A 17,405-nucleotide genomic window follows, 5' to 3' on the forward strand; every position below is an offset into this window, starting at 1 on the left:
TATGATGATATTATGTGTGCACTATTGTCTGTACGTAATGAGGAAGCATATGGAAGCATTTGCAATACATGACTGTAACATGATACAAGTCGTGAACAAAGGTATCCAAAGCTTCGCTAAAGCGCTGTTAAATACACACCACATGACATCTTATTGACACCTATATATATACCAAATTCCTGGACACATACAACATCCGAGTAGAAGTCCATCTCCAAGCAGACAACTGGGCCAAGAAACCCAACCACTCACGACTAGCTCGAGGGTGGACCACCCGCCTTCTGGATAAGCAGGTGTCCAACTGAGATATTGGCAATCTCATACGCCTTGCAGCCCTGGGGGAAAGTGCCCAGGGCAGCCCAAAGGTCAATAAGCGGCTGCATCGGCTCCAGATCCGACTTCTTCAGCAGGCCGAGCGTGGTGGCCGTCAGGATGAAGTGGCTGAAGCAGCTGTTCATGGACTTCTCCAGGTTGAGGCAGAACATGTCCTCAAAGTGCGACCAGTACAGGTGCGCGTAGACGCGGAACATTTGCCGGAAGATGGTCTGGCACGTCTCCATGAAGTTCTGCGGGAAGCCGCTCCGCTTGCCGATCCAGTCTGGTCCGGACTCGGGCAGGGGGGTGCAGAAGGCTGGGTTGTCGGCAAAGGAGACGCCCGCCGGGTCGGTGGGGAACAGGTTGCCGTCGTCTATCTTGCCGCTGATGTAGCGCTGGACGAGGCTGAGGTATTCGTATGCTGGGATTTCCACCGGCTGGAGCCGCGAGTTTAGCCAGGTAAAGGAGTGGGAGCTGCGTTGATATGGTCAGTTTACATATGAGCCTTGGATACTGGAAGTTGTTGCAACTGAATTGCTAACAAACTTACGCTCCCGCTGACATCTTGGGACATTTCCGAGCGTTACAGATTGAGCTGCCATCTTCTTCCCGGTCATGGACGAGTTTGATGAAGGTAATAAGCATCCGCCAGTGGTCCACGACTATGCTAAGTAGTTAGCAGGGCCACATATTTCCTGATGATGTTCGACAACCGTATCGTACCTTGATGTGCTATCCACTCTCCCATTTCTACCGTCTTAGGCTTAGCACTAAGGGTAAGGAAGTTTCCCTTAACAATATGTTTGCCATAATTGCAGTTTAGCCATTGTGGCTTCACTTGGGGTAGATGATATGAAGCAAGGACCTCCTCCGCAGAGGGAATTGAACCGTTGTTCGGATCCATGCCGATGCTTTCAGCGAGGGAAGGCGAGTTCTGGATGGGTGGAAGTTTCACTGAAAGAGTTGGTGATGAGTATCCCGAGGATGTCTCGAGTGAGTGTATGGAAGGCAGAGAAGTCTGAGGGCTTGTGGGACTGGTTGGGCCTTTGTGTCCTCTAAACCGAGCGTTTCTATAGTGACCTGTTAGTTCCTGATATTGCATTGATTATTCGAGGGTGGATTTATCAGTCATGAAGTGAGTCGATAGTCCGTTGTTGGCAATATGAGGTCAAGTTATTCTCATAGCTCGTGGACCTGTCAAGCTGGCTAGTTGAGCATCAAGCCTCACACTTGCGAAGGGACATGATGTCTGGTAAAGGTTACATGTATAGTTGACTTGGTCAACTTGGCCATTTGCGAAAGGATAAAACCCGTGCAAAGGCCTCCTCTTTTCGTATACCATAAAGTGAACATCGAAACCATACATTCAAGATGTTGATGTTGTTTCCTCAACGGACTTTGGGAGTTGTGTTAGGCCATGATGTGCTTGGCATAAAAGGGGTAACGTTGCTCATCTACCTGTAAGTGATGTGACTATCTCATGAGAGAACCTCACTTGGACCTTCAAACCAAAGCACTTGCAGGTGTTGATGAACAAGGAAGAAGACGATCTTAAACCAGGGAGACCTGACATGGGAAGTGGACGAGGGGGAATAAGGTAGAGAAGCCCAAGGCGTTCGTACCTCTAGGCAGTATACGTACGGAGATGCTTGGAGACGGAGAGATGGCGTGGTAGGTAGTTCTGGAGATGAGGACTCCAAGTTGGATTGGAAACAAAGATCAAGATATAGAAACCACTCACATTCCAGAAAAAAGGTTGGACATGGTCTCAAGTAGCGGACGAGGAGATGTACGGCATCAGCAATTAAGGGACGGGAAGAGGCGAGCAGGAGACAGGCGTGACAGGGCACCTAGAATCTTACTAGGGGACTAGGGAGAGCTAGGGCGGCCAGGAGACTGCCTCTAAGGAGGACCGCACCCCACCGCCATCCACGGGGATAGGTGCTAAGGACCGTCTGTGACTGGGCAGCCGATTCCGTGACGGGACCTTGAGCTGCTTGGAAACGTCTGAGTGGTAGTAACGTTGGAGTTTCCGGAGAAACTCGCTGCTCCCATCTTGAGGTTGTTTCTGAATGCGTGCTTGGCTTGCCCCTTCTCACACGCCAACCCGTCAGCTCCATCTCGCACATGCAACAGGAGCGAGCCGCCACAAATAGGAGGCTCCATGGTGAGGGTCTAGAGGGGTCGAAGGGGTATCCCGTCAGGTCGCTAGGGGCATCCGCTGGATTCATGAAGGAGGACTGGATGCTACGGTACATGATTGGGAGAGAGCAAGGAATCCCCGCTATTTCTTGCGCCACAGGGGACCTTCAAGGTTCGCGGCTTTGGCCCCGCAAACCGCCTTATCGTTATCGCAGCCTCAGCCTGACCCACTGTTACTGGTGCTCAAGCCACACTTTGTCTGAATTGACGCTGTCCTGCCGGCATTCGCTGCAGCGGTCATTGTACCACAGGGGTGCGGGTGCGTGCGACCGTGGATTCGACGCGGCGTTCAAGTTTCCCGCTGCAACTTGCAAGCCGCATCGCGTAAAACCATCCACCACCACTCAACTTCAACCAACCCAACATCTGAAAATCAACTTTCCTTCCGCATTACCGCCGGCGCACATCATCTCTTCCGAGCACTGAAGTGTACCCATTACACAACCAGATCGACCAATTCTCTGCTACTTCAAGTCGACCGTCACTCAAAATGTCCGATTCGGAGGATCATATCGACAACGTCCCAGACGATGCTGGCGACGATCTGTTTGGAGATGAAGACGTTAATGACGACCAACCGCTTTCGGAGATTGGCGAGGATAAGCTCAGCGACCGTGATTTGAATTCGGACAGGGAAGACGAGGTTGCCGACAGACATGATGACGAAGTTGACGGTATGGAGGACGTGGAACCGGAATTCCGCGACAAGACCGTTGTCGACACACCGCTTTACCGACATCGCATCCCCAAGTCCGGAAACGGCAGCGTACGTGCAGTTACTGCGATATCACACGTGTGCCAAACACAGTTACTAACGGAATCACAGCTTTACTCTTTCAAAGTCCCCGATTTCATCAAGCTGAACCCGCTCGAGTACAACCCTGATATCTGGGAGCCAAGCAAATGGGATCTTCGAAACGCCCGTCAGGATACTCCGGTTCCTACAGTTATGCGCCGCCGCGACCCAAAGACGGGCAAGCTGCAGAGCAATACCAACATCTACCGCTGGAGTGACGGATCCGTTACGATGGCAGTTGGCGACGAGCACTACGAGATTCAGTCCAAGCCCCTGGCTCCTCCAGCCAACAAGCCCTACCAAGAAGTCCAAGACGCGCACTATTATGCCGCTGCGGCCCACTTGACGACGAATTCGCTTGTAATCATCGGACATTTTACAGAACAATACATGCTGAGGCCGAACAAGAACATTCAGGATCACGCCCTCGAACGCCTTAAGGCGGAGCTAGCGACCGCCAAGAAGGAACGCGGGCCCGATATGATCATTCTCGCCAAGGAAGACCCAGAGTTGCAGAAGAAGCAGGCAGAGATGGCTGAGAGGGAACGTGCCAAGGCGCAGCGTCGGCGCGAAACCGCTGCCGCCCGCGTGGATGGCGCTGGAGGACGATTTAAGGGTGGTGCACTTTCGATCGGTGATCTGGAAGGTGGAAGGCGCGGCCGGAAGCGTGGTGCGCCTGGTGGCGGCAAGAAGAAGAACCGTCGGCCCGAATACGATTCAGACGACGAGCCCGGCCAGAAGGCAACCAACGATAAATACGATTTGGATGATGGCTTTCTTGTTGACAGTGACGAGGAAAGCGAGGAGGTTGAGGATGATGAGGAGGAAGAGGAGCTCCTTGATGATGACGATGACGAGGAAGAGGCACCTCGTCGTAAGCGTCAGAGGACGGCGGAGGCGGATGATGAGGATGGCGCCGGCACCACCTCGCACCGCCGTAGACGCGCCGTCATTGATGACGACGACGAGTAATAACATCATCTTGCCTCTTTGAGTTTGGGTTCTAAGCATGTTTCATTGTATGCTCTTCAAGGTGTTCACCGGCGCATTTGGTCATCAGGAAAGTCAAAAAAATTGGGCGTCTTTGTTGGCATATTTCCAAGGGACGCATGGATGTCCCTGAGTCTACAGACTGGAGAGGAACATGGTTATACTTGCATGTCTGCATCTCAGCATTAGATGTTAGCCGCCTGATGTGTTATGTCATGGATGGCGCGCAGAGTTTATACGCTACCGATGTGGGTGTTCTCCCCGCGTCGACATCGCTAGGGGAATTCAGACATAGAAGCTACATGTCATAATTAACTTCCAAGATTCTACTACTCTCGCGTGGTATTTCTAGACTGCGTCTCCAATCCGACCCCCTGAACCCGTGGAGGCAGCGAATACCACAAGCGTATTCTGGGTTTTCACCAAGCGGTTTCCCGGCGAATAAATTAAATTTTTGGAATTTTTTGCTTTTTTCACCTTTGTTTCCAAATTTGGGTGGCTCGCCTGGGCAACCTCCCGCGGTTCACCTGTGCTGGTGTGGTTCATATACTGTGGTCTTTCGTTGCGTGACTGCATGGCACGTAGCCTAATGTTATAAGTAGACATCATTGCGGATCCACTACGCCGGAAGACCTTACCCTCCTCGCGAAAGACGTCGAAAGACGGTAAGGCCTTCATCAATAGTAGTTGGGAGTACCAGTCCTATAGTCCCCCTGCGTCCCTGGAAATGCCCCTATTGGGGTACCTATCATCGTATCGTCCTCATCCGAGCTCGGATAGAGAGCAGCATCATCCGACCTGTCTGGTGGTGCGCGCATGGCCTCTAGAGTTGGGGGATCTAGTTGTGGCGGCTGAAAGGGCTTGAGAGTGTGAATCTCTCTACCCATGGGCATCTGTTGGAGTAATGGCCCCGATGGAGGGACGACTTGGGTCATTATCTGAGACAAGAGGCCACGATGTTAGTTCACGGTACAAGCCGGAAGGTGCGACATGTTTGAATAATATGGAATGGAATCTCACCGTATCATTTTGCTTCGACCACTTCTCCCACAGCATTTCATATACTCTTGTCTCCTCAAGCCGTCCCGCATCTGCTCCCCAATCTAGCCCTCTTTCCACTTTCTTGTCTTCTCTCTTCTCCGTCCACTTCTCTTTTAGCCTACCCAGCCCACCGCTCTTCTTGCCACCAGTGTCTGAAGGGCTCCTCTCAACCCCTAGTTCCTGAAGTCCAGCATTCAACCATGCAATTGCCGTCCCAGTCTGTCCACCCAGCTCCGAGTCAATACCAAAGAACCGGCACGCCTTCGCTCTACTCGTTCGCCTCAAGTTATCTAGATACTTTAGAAAGTTCTCGTTTACCTTGCCTCCGCCGCCCGCTCTCCCCAATCCCGCACAGAGAGAGTAAGCCTGCGCAGCATGCTCGCTCGCCGCCAGACACAGCCTTGCAAACAGATGGGCCCTGACCTTGGGAATATCCGGCGCCTTGTACATCCACTCGGTGTCGTTCTTATTTCTGTCTTGCGCAACCACGGCCGGGTACGGATCGTCCTTCAGCACGGCCAGTAAGGTTGCCTCGGCCATAGCAAGCGAACACTGCGCTCGCAGCGCGGCAGGCGAGATGTCGGCGCAGGGCGGGGCCATGCCGTAGCCGCTGGTGAGTCCTTCGGCCCGGAGCGCGAGGTAGTCGTAGATGGAGGCCGCATCGAGCAGGGACTTGGTCGCGGCGCTGACGGCCACTTGGCGCTGCTGCGTGCCGACGGGCGCGGTGGAAAGCACGTAGAGCGGATGCAGTGCGATGCGGGCCTGCAGTGTGTGCGCGTAGGCGAGGCAGGAGAGCGCGAAGAAGACTTCGTACTCGAGCGAGTGCACCTTGACGCGGGCGGGCTCTTTGCCGGGGACGGCGACGGCGGCGGTGTCAGATAGCGTAGGCCGCCATTCGATTGTGGGCGCGGTCTTGAGGATCACGGCGATCTCCTCGCCGTTGACGGCTTGTTGGCTTAGACCCGCATCGATGGCGAAGAGGTAGGGTAGATAGGCTGTAAGACTGGAGACGACGGTCGGGAGCTTTGCGGCTTGGTGTTCGCGCGGGGTGCGCTTGAAGGCTTTGAGGTCTTCGCGAACGACGCCGCGGCGGGTGCTGGCGTTGAGGGGCAGCGAGGGATGGGATTCGCAGTTGAAACAGAACGAGAATGAAAATGAGGAGGTTGTAGGAAGCACAAATGGATAAGGCATGGTGGTTGTCGTCTCAATTGGACAAATATCTCAGCATAAAGTCGTCCACTCTCAACCCATTGTCGAATTCCGATGTGTAAGTGACGAAGCTCCCGTGGTGGGCTTGGCCAGGAAGGTTCTCAATATCGCAAGGGACTCGTTGGAGAACGCTCACTGCGTCACTGTCAATTCGCTGATTGATGAGGGGCGGCCAGCTGCTGGCGGCCCGTGCATTCTTGTCCTTAGACCCGGTAGACCCATCTTTTTTGGAGCTTTCCCCATATTGGATCCACCCAAGAACCTTGTCGGCCGCGCGACGCCAGATTGCTTGAAACAATGGATGACATTTGCGAATCCATCGTCACAATTTCCCCGAGTATATCCCAACACCAGGCTTCAATGCCGCCCTCCTTTCGACACAGTTCTTTTCGGTCTCGATTCCGATAACCATGGCCGGGCCCTCTCCTCATAAGCCGAGACGCAAGGCGAAGCGGGCTGGCGGCAATGGCCCAAGCAACCTTCCTGTCATCATGGAGCGCGAAGCTCTCGTCCGCGTCCCTTCCTTTCCCCTGGCGGCCTTCCTCTGGCCAGCTAGGAGCTCAGTATCGCAATGGGAATTGTTGCCATTGATACTTATGGTTGTTGGCCTGTTCCGTTGGGCTGCAGGTCTTTGGGGCTATTCGGGTATGTGACCAATTAGTCTGTTGCGCCCTTGACTATACACACCAGAGACTGATGCTCAGAAACTTAAAGGCTTCAAGAAACCGCCTATTTTCGGCGACTACGAGGCCCAGCGTCATTGGATGGAAATCACAACACAGCTTCCCATTTCGCAATGGTACTTTCACGACCTCGAGTGGTGGGGCTTGGACTATCCTCCCCTTACAGCATATCACAGCTGGATCTGTGGCAAGATCGGATCTCTCATCAACCCGGCATGGTTTGCGCTTTACGACTCGAGGGGCTCCCATGATCCGACGCTTAAGATCTTCATGAGGTCCACCGTGCTGGTCTCCGAATACCTGATTTATATCCCCGCCGCCGTCATCTTCGTACGCCGCTTCAGCAGGCTCAGCGGTGTTCCCACCTGGACCTCCTCTGTTGCTCTTGTGGCGATACTGATGCAACCGGCCACTATCCTCATCGATCACGTTCATTTCCAGTATAACACGGTTATGCTGGGTTTTGTGCTTGCTAGCATGTCAAGCATGCTTGCCGGACGCAACTTCTGGGCCTCCTTCTTTTTTGTTATGGCGCTGGGTTTCAAACAGATGGCCCTCTACTATGCCTTCTCGGTGTTCGCATATCTCTTGGGAGTTTGCGTTTTCCCCCATATCAACATCCCGAGATTCATCGGGATTGCTTTGGTCACCGCGGTGTCTTTCGCAATCCTGCTTCTCCCCATTGTGAGTGGCACTTTGTCCGAGGCCAGCCGTGGAATCACTGCCCACCCTAACGGTGCTCATCCCCCTCTCCCGTTGTTCGCGGATCTGGCAAAGCACTTGAACACCGAGGCATTCTACTACCCGGTCGTCGAACAGCTCGTCCAGATGATCCACCGCGTGTTTCCCTTTGCTCGCGGTCTCTTCGAGGACAAGGTCGCCAACTTCTGGTGCGCCGCAAACGTGGTGATTAAGCTCAGAAACTATCCGGCTGAGCTGCTGCAGAGAGGTGCGTTAGTTGCGACACTGGCAGCAATCATTCCGCCTAACCTCATCTTATTCCTGCGACCGCGCAAGCACCTCTTGCCCCTTGCTTTTGCTACAACCGCCTGGGGCTTCTTCCTGTTCAGTTACCAAGTCCACGAGAAGAGTGTCCTTCTCCCCTTGATGCCCATGACCCTGCTGCTTGCGGGGAGACAAGGGTTGGGCAAGGATACGCGTGCCTGGGTAGGGTTTGCCAATATCCTGGGCTGTTGGACCATGTATCCATTGCTGCAACGAGTCAATCTCAGAGTCCCGTATACGGTCTTGACTCTTCTTTGGGCGTACCTCCTCGGTCTGCCCCCGACTTCGCTGAATGCGTACTTCCAGGACGGTTCAAGCATCTGGAGTCAATGGGCCACCGCCTTCATCCATGGCTTCTTTTACCTGACAATGGCGTTCTGGCATGTGTTGGACATGTTCGTCGTGGCTCCGAAGGACAAGCCAGATCTTTGGGTGGTTGCCAACGTCGGCGTTGGTGCTGTTGGGTTCTCGTTGTGCTATCTTTGGTGTCTCGGGAGCCTTATCATCGAGAGTGAGATTTTACCCACGTCTTGGACCGGCAAGAAAACGAAAGCGAAAACTCAGTAGGATGGTTAGGGGGTTAAATCCGTCACGGAAATTCATCCGCGTTACACACCACGGCGCGGACTGTATAAACCGTTCCTCTGGGTCAGCCTACCTGCCGTTAAATTACACCGCAATACCAGCAATGTTCAATGGATTTTCTTTTCCTATCGTGTGTTCAATTCTCTCCATCTAAACCTGGGCATTCTGGAACACGAGGCCACGAGTTTCCATTCTCTTCGGGCAACCAGAAGAATTCACACGGCGCGCGCAAATACGTTCCACACTGTGCTACATGTACAAGGCGTGCATATGTTGGAGAGGAGGCGCATTCTACAACCCCGGCCCGATCCATGGACACTCGAGTAAGCCAACAGATTCTGCCATGTGTACGTGCCAACAGGTGCACACTTGTGGCGAGGTTTGAGGATCGCTGCCGCAGCGGGAAGGACGAAGAACACGGCAGCAGCGGGGAGTGTCACAAGCATGGCAGAAGACCGACACGACTGGTCATTGATCATCGCACGCCGGCCGCTATGCTGGCCTCGTCCATTGCTTCACATTGGTGTCGTGGGGGCCACGTTGGGCCAGATGCAGGGACATCAGCGTCGTTTCTCCGGGTGGCTTCTGTGGAGGCTAGTCGGGCAGGGCCGGGCTGTGTTCTTTTTCGGAATGTTGGAATTTGCAATCGATATTTTTCAGGGGGAATCCTTGACGCAACAATCAAATAGGCCACTGGGAAAAGAAATGTTTTTATCATCAGGAGTGGACAGGCCGGGCTGGCATGTCGCGATTCTTTGAAGAGGCGGGCTGACAGGGTGTCACTTGCCGTGGAACAGGTCAGAGGGAAACTGTATGGGCTGGACGTTGGCTACGGTCAATCTGTAAGTGCTCACCTCATCCGCCCACCTTCGAAGGATTCCGGCATCCTGTCGGTGAGGGGTAGGTATTCTCCGACGAGAGACGCTGTGCGGTAAGGCTGAGAAGCTCGTTTAAGCGTCACGAGAATAGCCATGCTAAACAAATCTGACAGGTATACTCAGCAAGAGGTTAGGCCCTATAAGGTTTAGCGACTTGTCAATTTCCACAAGCCCAGGGTTTCAGCTTCATTTTCAACCCTAGGGAGTGGTCAATTTCCTCCACATCCTTTGAACATTCAGCCCAGCCAAGGTGTCGACACCCAATCAGGAACAGGCTATGAGAAGCTAGATATACCCTTTGGGTTAGGTACCCGACAGACCAGCCTTCCGCATTGGATGACACTTTGTCTGTCGTTGGTGTTGTTATGCAGAGTTAGGTCGGGTTTGTTGTCACAACATCACTTTCATTCGCCTTTCTGTAACCTTTCCTGCAGTCATGTCCGTACGAGAGTGTCGTGACGTAGAGTTTTCACTTCTGCCATCGCTCTACATCTCTAGCCTCGGAGCCTTTCAACCTTTATTAACTTTACAACAGACCGTTTGAATCTCGTGGACGGCAATGACGGCTTGGAGGCGGGGACTTGATGGCAACATGAAGACGATGTGTTGAGCGTCATCATGACAAAAAAAAGACCCGACGAGGCTTCATGAGACGGGTTCCTGTCCGGCCTTCCCTCGGAGGCGTTCGCAGATTTTGAACCCCATCCTTTGACCTAGAACCATTTCATGCGTCTAGCTCGACTAGTCGTCTACCTGTGTCCTTTGTCTCTTTATTCTCGGATACCGGTCTCACGACCGGCAGACGTTTTCCTTTGTAGGACTTGCCCTCCACAGGTACGCAATACTGGTGTCACGTTTTGGTAGTCACAGGAATTGTGCTTCATAAAACTTGGGGCATGCCCATTCTAGGATCTATTCCAAAATCTTCTGGTTATTACGTTTATGGTTCAGTCGCTGCCAGACAGTGATCAGTAAGGCAATTGCTTGGTTTCAGCTACTTATCAATCATTCGTTCAGCCACCCCTCCCCCGGATCACCACAGTTCTCGACTGAGAGCACCTCGCCCCCGGTCTACACTATTGATACCAGAACGCTCCAAGCTGCACCTCCCCGCTCGATTCCCAAGGTCCAGCCCACCCTAGTTCTCAGCAGAAAAGTTGCACTGTATCCGTCGTAGGCTTGTTCCTACTGGGTCCCGTGGCTTTGGACATCCCCAACCAAGAGACTGACCTCTCTTCCGCTCTCTCTTGTTCTTTATCTGGGAGCCTGCCCCGTCCCTGTGTACTTTCGGGGTTCTTTTTTTCTTCCGCCTTCCTTCAGACGATACCACTCTTGACGGGACACCTCATTCACCAGGAAGGACCTGCCTGGTTGAGATCAACAGCAACATATACAGGTCACGTCGACAACCACCTCCACAACATCTGCGCAGCCATCTGGTCCAACAGTCATTCTGGTAAAAGTAGGAGAAGTAAGTCATTGCAACGAGGGCTAAGGATTAGAGCAACAATAGCTGACTGTGCTCACAGGGAGGCCGCCATAAGTTCGAGCCAGATATAGTGACGGCTAGGGTTGGCGACATCGTTCGTACGTTGCATCTTGTAGAAGACTACATACTCTAAAGTACCTAACTTAAGTCAAGCTACTAATAACAAGCTCGTTAGGCTTCCTGTTTTACCCTGGTGGCCATTCTGTTGCGCGAGCTCCTTACAAGTATCCATGTGTCTCTTATGAACTTGGTGGAGAACCTGGAAATGGATGGTTTACCGGCGAAGGGCTCTCCCCGGAGTTCAATCGGAACCCGGTGAGTACATCATCCTAGGAGCGACTGCCTGAACCAGAAAGCTGACAAAGCCACAACTTAGCCTCCTCACTGGGATCTGATTATCAATGATACGCTGCCCAACTTCTTCTATTGTGCGGCCAAGTCATCCTGCTCGGAAAACAAAATAATTGGAGTCATCAACCCTAACTCGACGCAAACTTTCGACGTCCAAAAGGCGGAAGCATCGAAAGCAACATTCGATCTAAAGCCGGGAGAGGGATGGCCTGTAGAAGAAGGCAAACCTCCAACCCCAACCTCGACTCCTTCCTCTACTTCAGCTCTTTTATCAGGAAGCGGTGGTAAGTCGGGGTTAAGTGCTGGTTCCATCGCGGGCATTGCTATTGGCGCAGCCGCTGTGGTAGCTATTGCAGCCGCCTTGCTCTTTTTCTGCGGGCGTAGGGGAGGGTTCAAGAAGGCCTACCGCAAGAGCGTCGTTCAGCCGTCGGCACCTGCTCCTGATGCTGCTGCTGCGCCTCCGACCATGGTAGAGACACAGTACCACAACCAGCACAATCCTGCCAGCCCTGTCCCCACGCCAGCAGGCCTGAAGAGCCCCGGTCAAGCCAGCTACGCGACCTTCTCAACTCATCCGCACATGGACCCCAATGACCCGTACCGAAGCATGACGGCGAGCCCTCAGCATCCGCCATACCCTTATGGGGCGCCGCCACCACCGCACAAGAACCCTTTCTCGCCGGGGCCTGTCTACGGCTTCAACACTTGCAACGGACACGCAGTGTCTGCAGCTGGCAGTCCGCCTATTCCTGGCCCTAACTCGCCTTTGATGGTTGGAGAACTCAGCTCGTAAGTTTAGAAATTTAACTAGCGTACGAGAAAAAGGCAGTCGTTAACATTTTCGTGATAGGGTTCCTCACGCGCGCGGTAACGATCCAGCTCCTGTCGAACTACCAAGCGGAGACGGTCCCTCTGTCAGGCCTCCATCGATGTTGCCGGGATCGCCTCCTCCGCAGTATGAGAGCGGCAACAACAACGGCGGCGCGCCCACACAAAAATGGGCTGCTGGCGAGGAGAATCAGTTTCAGAAGCGATGAGCAATCATGAGTCCAGGTTGTTAGTCAGATAACGGTTGCGCTTAATGAATGAAAGAATATAAACGGTAAAAAAGGGGGTTTCTTTTGGTGGGGTCGCCAGCAGGCAGATGCATGTGCCACTCGAACTTGTAATCAAATGATGGTATTTTGATGACTATCTATCTGGCTGCTGTCGACTGTAATTTTCTTGATGTTTTTACATTGCCTAGTTTGATATCCCAAACTGAATGAATGATACTTAAGGTACTCAATCTTCTCCTCTCAGTTACAATTGGAGCATCCGTAACAATGTCTCTCGACGATTGAGCCTTAGTGTCCTCACCGAAGTTCAGACCCTCAAATACGTCCTGACTGATTACTTAGCAGAATCCAATTTCAAACCATGGCCTCACTTCTCTGAACCGCAATTCTCACTACAACAATTTCATCCCGCACCCCAATGATCTTTCCGAACCAGCAAAGTTAGAACACCAAACCCAAACCGGCTCACCACCCACCACCCTCTCATGGAATCGGTCCGTCACAAGCGCGCACTCACAAAGGAACGGGCCCTGTCCTGTCCCGTCCCTTGTCCGCCGTGTCCCGTTTGTTCGCACGAGTTCCCTCGTTCCTTTGTTCCCTCGTGGTTCATGGAACTCAGGCACTCACTCACTGCCAGGAACCAGTCGGTCGGTCAACATAATACGTAGGAGGCAAACTTCCAAAGTTTCCAAACTGGTTTTGGGGTTTATTTTTGCCGTAGGTTCCTATATTCGCCTAACTCAATTGGTTGAGCGTCAAGAAATGCCCATTCGTTCTGTTCAGCAAGACATAACTCTCGGTCGACTTGAACGTCCTAAAGGTTTTTGTATATATATATTTTTGAAAAGCCGAGGTGTATCGACCCCGAAGAAGGAATAGCTAGCTATCTTGCTAGGGACTTCACCAATAGGGCAGCTTAGTTGAGATTGATTTAGTTTTGGTCACGTACAGGGTTTGAATCTGTGCATATAGTGACCTTGTGATGACCAGTTCTCGAGGTGACTTGTGAGGCACGGCAAGGAAGAGGGAGAGGAAGTGGGATGTGAAGAGTGTCCTATTCCTTTGTCCCCCTTCCATCCTTCCCGTCATTTTCTTGACCTTCTCCTTTGTGGCTAGCCGACTCTCGGCAGCTGATAGGCTTATTTGCCGAGGAGTTTAGGGAGAGTTTAAGCTTGATTGAGGCGTTGTTGAATCACATTTCTTGAGCCTTGGGTGACACGCCGGAGGGTGAATTTGGTAAGGTGGTGTTGACGAGTGTGATTTCCATCAGTTTATGGGTTTGGCACTGACAGCATATTGGAAGGGACTTAGACGCGACTAGTGACTGGTGGTGTTCAGATGTTTGATTGTTGGAAATGTAGATGAATTGTCTAAAGACTTTTCAGTAAATGGGCTGAGCTTGAGCATTTCACAAGACAGAAGGTCACCGAAATGAAAATCGTTAGATTCCACCAGTTCGTCAGAGTGTCCTCGTCGATAGATATCATGAACCGAGCCAAGTGAAGAGAGCATGACTTCCCATGAAATGTTGAATCAAGTGAGGATAGGTAATTCGACCGGTCCTCTCGCCGTCGTCGAGAATGGGCCTCATGATCCCGAAAGCCATTTGTCGGTTGTCCTGCTTCATCCCGGATGCTGCCGCGCCGCAATGCCGGATGGGATGGCGGCAATGGGACGAATCAAGGTTGGCCCGTTGGAGCATGCTGAGCTTGCCTTCCATGTGTTGGAGACGACAAGACAAGCTACCGAGTCCCGTTCTCCACCGGACCGGGCCTAGCGGACGCAAGCGGAGATCGGAGAAACGACCCTGCCACTGCCGCCAGCCCGCAATGGAAGCTGAGAAGACATTGACCCTTGTACTGGTCTGTTACTCGACCTTGTCAGCATCGCGCTCGGGTGGAAAAAAAGGCCTGAGGAGCTTCCTAATTCGTAGTCCGATCGGGCTGTTGCATTGAGGAGGCTCCGAGGGTCCTTGCGCTGTTTTGAGTTTTTGCAGCGGGGTTGCGATAGCGTGTTTACAGATTGTAAGATCAAGGTGAAGGCGAATGGTGAGGCTCTCAAGGTGAATAGGAGTTAGGAGAAGTGTCGGACATGACGATGAGGCTCCTTTTCAGTCAAACCTTGAAGCCATTTCTCGTCTCCAAAAGGGGGAAATTCGGATCAGATCGCACTTTCCAAACAGTCGAGATTCGAGAAAGCTGAACCCAGTCGTAGCGTGGGGTCTTTTGGAGATCCATCGCTTCCGAGACTCCATTCTTCCCGCGCCAAAACAACCGCTGGCCCGTGCCCTTCAGTGTTTTTGCAGGTTCACAGGCACACAGGCCTCTTTTCAGCGGGCGACCTTGGGCGCGTGGGCACTCCAGCAGGGCAACTCGAAACACCGGAAGGTAGCCGTCGACCAAGAGTAAGGGGGACCCACAGTTGCCCGTGGTGTGTAATTCCGTTGGAATGTACTTCATTCTCTGACGTGACTGCCACTGACTTATAGGTACTCCTTAACATAAGCACCCATCAGCTTGGCAGCTTCTCGATGCGGCACTTGCAGGAAATCACGGAATGATATTTGGTTAAGGACACAGTTGTATGTTAATAAGGTACCTGACTGACCTCATCACCAGCACTTCCATCTTCAAATTCACCTTTGCCTTGCAACCTCTTCCACCTCTTCAGCTGACAGCCGGACCTTGACCCTTCACCACCAGGTTTCAATCCGAAAGCTGCTGCGCCTGAATCGAAACGAGGACCCATCTTCCACTCTCAACCTTAACACGAGCTCGGTCCCGCATTCATTATTGCTCTCTGGAGTCCGCCCTGAGCAGGAACCCCTCCGTCATCACTTCCACTTCTCGGCGCTCATCCCTCCACAAAACATCAACCAACCTGGTTTCGCGATCCAGGAGCAACACCTGCGCTTGACAACTCCTCGATTCCCGACGCCATATTCAGTTGATTAACCACAACTGACGTGATCGTATCTCACATAATGGCGCAAATGCGGGGACCCGGCAGCTATGGCATTGGTGCCTCGAGCCCTTTCGGAGGTCCCGTCAACGACGACACGACCGAATCCAGTCCTCTCGACGCAATCAGGAAGCAGACTAGCAAGATCGAGGACGTTTTGGATTCATTCAGCGAGCCTGTTAAGCCGTATGTCAGACCTGGTCGACAGTGTCTTCTACCTTGGGTGTGAAAGGGTTGCTGACTGAATGGTGGTGCATACAGCTATCTCCCTGCCATTGGCCGCTTCCTGATTGTCGTAACCTTCATCGAGGATGCGCTCAGAATAATAACCCAGTGGAACGACCAGCTGCTGTATCTCCACGATTACCGTCATAGTATGTGCCTTTCGAGCGTCAATTAACCTGCGACTTGTGCACAGCTGGACAAGCGTTTACTAACCGTCGACATTCTACAGTTCCTAACGGCGTCACTCACCTCTTCCTTCTCGTGAACGTTCTTGCTATGGCCTCCTGCTCCACCCTCGTTATCATCCGCAAATACTCTGAATATGCCGTCGGCGGTCTTATCGGTGTTGTCATCACCCAGGCGCTCGGTTACGGCCTCATCTTCGACCTCAACTTCTTCCTCCGCAACCTCTCGGTCATGGGCGGCCTTCTTATGGTCCTCTCGGATTCCTGGGTGCGCAAGACCAAGGCTTTTGCCGGTCTCCCCACCCTCGAGGAGAAGGACCGCAAGATGTACTTCCAGCTTGCTGGCCGTGTCCTCCTGATCTTCCTCTTCATCGGATTCGTCTTTAGCGGAGAGTGGACCATCTGGCGCATCATTGTCTCGCTCATTGGCCTTGTTGCTTGCGTCATGGTTGTTGTCGGCTTCAAGACCAAGTTCAGCTCCACTCTCTTGGTCGTCATTCTCAGCATTTTCAACCTTTTGGTCAACAACTTCTGGACTGTAAGTGGATTTTGTGTACCCAGCAGATACAGCTCGGTTTTGTTGTCTTTTTTTCCGAGCCGCTGCTAACTGTGCGCCTTTCTAGCTTCACGAGCACCACCCCCACAAGGACTTCGCCAAGTACGATTTCTTCCAGATTCTTTCCATCGTCGGCGGTCTCTTGCTCCTCACCAACACTGGCCCCGGCCAGTTCAGCATTGACGAGAAGAAGAAGGTCTACTAAGGGGTTGGCAAGAGGAGGCTAAGTGAAGGGAGATCTGCGTAGGGGTACATGAGCATCCCTCGCTTATTTGAGCTCAGTAATCAGAGCCAGGCAAGGGTGTTGCATACACGGATATGGGAGCGAAACGAGCGAATGGAGACATGATAGGTACGGCCTGTCACATAGGTCAATGCTATGTGGAGGATGTTTCGATACTCAGTTGGGAGTTCAAAATAGGTCACGGATGCCTAGGAGAGAGTTAGGAGCGGGATATGTGATGTGGTAACATTTGATCATTAGCGGCGTACAATCCTTTTGGCTGGGTCTATATTTGGTGACGGTCCCTATGGGAAATTTTGAAGACACAACGTACATCAGCGTAGTCGCAATGTTCAAAAATACTCATGAGAGAAAAGAAATGCCCTTAGTTGTAGGATTTTCCATAGAGTTGGTGATGGACCGGAATCTCGCTTCAGATCTCACTAAAATCAGGAATCCGTTTCTTCGTTAGACGCATGTACGATCCTTCGGAGGGGAAGACGATTAGGGCAGGCTGGTTTCGTCTGTAACACGAGTGGTCATAAAAATATGCCAAGCACTTGAGATACCGTACACCTCTGCATAGTATTTCACGTACAAACTCATCTTTCATGAACTCTACGACTGCGAGACATCTCTTGGATGGAAACATC

General features: G+C 52.4%; 6 protein-coding genes across 6 annotated transcripts; 4 read left to right on the top strand and 2 right to left on the bottom strand.

Annotated features, from left to right (window-relative positions):
• SMAC4_04592 (uncharacterized protein) lies at positions 1-1,417 on the bottom strand (the record flags this gene model as incomplete). The annotated part of the gene is made up of 3 exons (XM_003345313.2): positions 1-789; positions 866-977; positions 1,039-1,417. The coding sequence occupies 3 exons, from the start codon at positions 1,415-1,417 to the stop codon at positions 255-257; spliced, it is 1,026 nt and encodes a 341-aa protein (XP_003345361.2). The 3' UTR covers positions 1-254.
• A 523-nt stretch (positions 1,418-1,940) lies between these two features.
• SMAC4_04593 (uncharacterized protein) lies at positions 1,941-4,626 on the top strand. Its single transcript, XM_003345314.2, has 2 exons — positions 1,941-3,283; positions 3,344-4,626. Exons 1-2 carry the CDS (start codon positions 3,008-3,010, stop codon positions 4,283-4,285), a joined length of 1,218 nt encoding a protein of 405 aa, XP_003345362.1. The 5' UTR covers positions 1,941-3,007; the 3' UTR covers positions 4,286-4,626.
• A 174-nt stretch (positions 4,627-4,800) lies between these two features.
• On the bottom strand, positions 4,801-6,726 carry SMAC4_04594 (uncharacterized protein). The gene is made up of 2 exons (XM_003345315.2): positions 5,324-6,726; positions 4,801-5,241 (listed from the first exon to the last, which is right to left on the bottom strand). The coding sequence occupies exons 1-2, from the start codon at positions 6,533-6,535 to the stop codon at positions 4,981-4,983; spliced, it is 1,473 nt and encodes a 490-aa protein (XP_003345363.1). The 5' UTR covers positions 6,536-6,726; the 3' UTR covers positions 4,801-4,980.
• Positions 6,727-6,893: 167 nt separating this feature from the next.
• Positions 6,894-8,858, top strand: SMAC4_12740 (uncharacterized protein). The gene is made up of 2 exons (XM_024655657.2): positions 6,894-7,198; positions 7,268-8,858. Exons 1-2 carry the CDS (start codon positions 6,964-6,966, stop codon positions 8,806-8,808), a joined length of 1,776 nt encoding a protein of 591 aa, XP_024511509.1. The 5' UTR covers positions 6,894-6,963; the 3' UTR covers positions 8,809-8,858.
• A 2,084-nt stretch (positions 8,859-10,942) lies between these two features.
• SMAC4_13083 (uncharacterized protein) lies at positions 10,943-12,781 on the top strand. The gene is made up of 5 exons (XM_066091257.1): positions 10,943-11,175; positions 11,234-11,291; positions 11,369-11,508; positions 11,570-12,333; positions 12,395-12,781. The coding sequence occupies exons 4-5, from the start codon at positions 12,011-12,013 to the stop codon at positions 12,579-12,581; spliced, it is 510 nt and encodes a 169-aa protein (XP_065945713.1). The 5' UTR covers positions 10,943-11,175; positions 11,234-11,291; positions 11,369-11,508; positions 11,570-12,010; the 3' UTR covers positions 12,582-12,781.
• Positions 12,782-15,128: 2,347 nt separating this feature from the next.
• On the top strand, positions 15,129-17,324 carry SMAC4_04596 (uncharacterized protein). The gene is made up of 4 exons (XM_066090136.1): positions 15,129-15,749; positions 15,825-15,937; positions 16,018-16,511; positions 16,597-17,324. The coding sequence occupies exons 1-4, from the start codon at positions 15,586-15,588 to the stop codon at positions 16,732-16,734; spliced, it is 909 nt and encodes a 302-aa protein (XP_065945714.1). The 5' UTR covers positions 15,129-15,585; the 3' UTR covers positions 16,735-17,324.
• The last annotated feature ends 81 nt before the right edge of the window (positions 17,325-17,405 follow it).

The sequence above is a fragment of the Sordaria macrospora genome, chromosome 1, assembly GCF_033870435.1.
Source record: "Sordaria macrospora chromosome 1, complete sequence".
Taxonomy (NCBI): domain Eukaryota; kingdom Fungi; phylum Ascomycota; class Sordariomycetes; order Sordariales; family Sordariaceae; genus Sordaria; species Sordaria macrospora.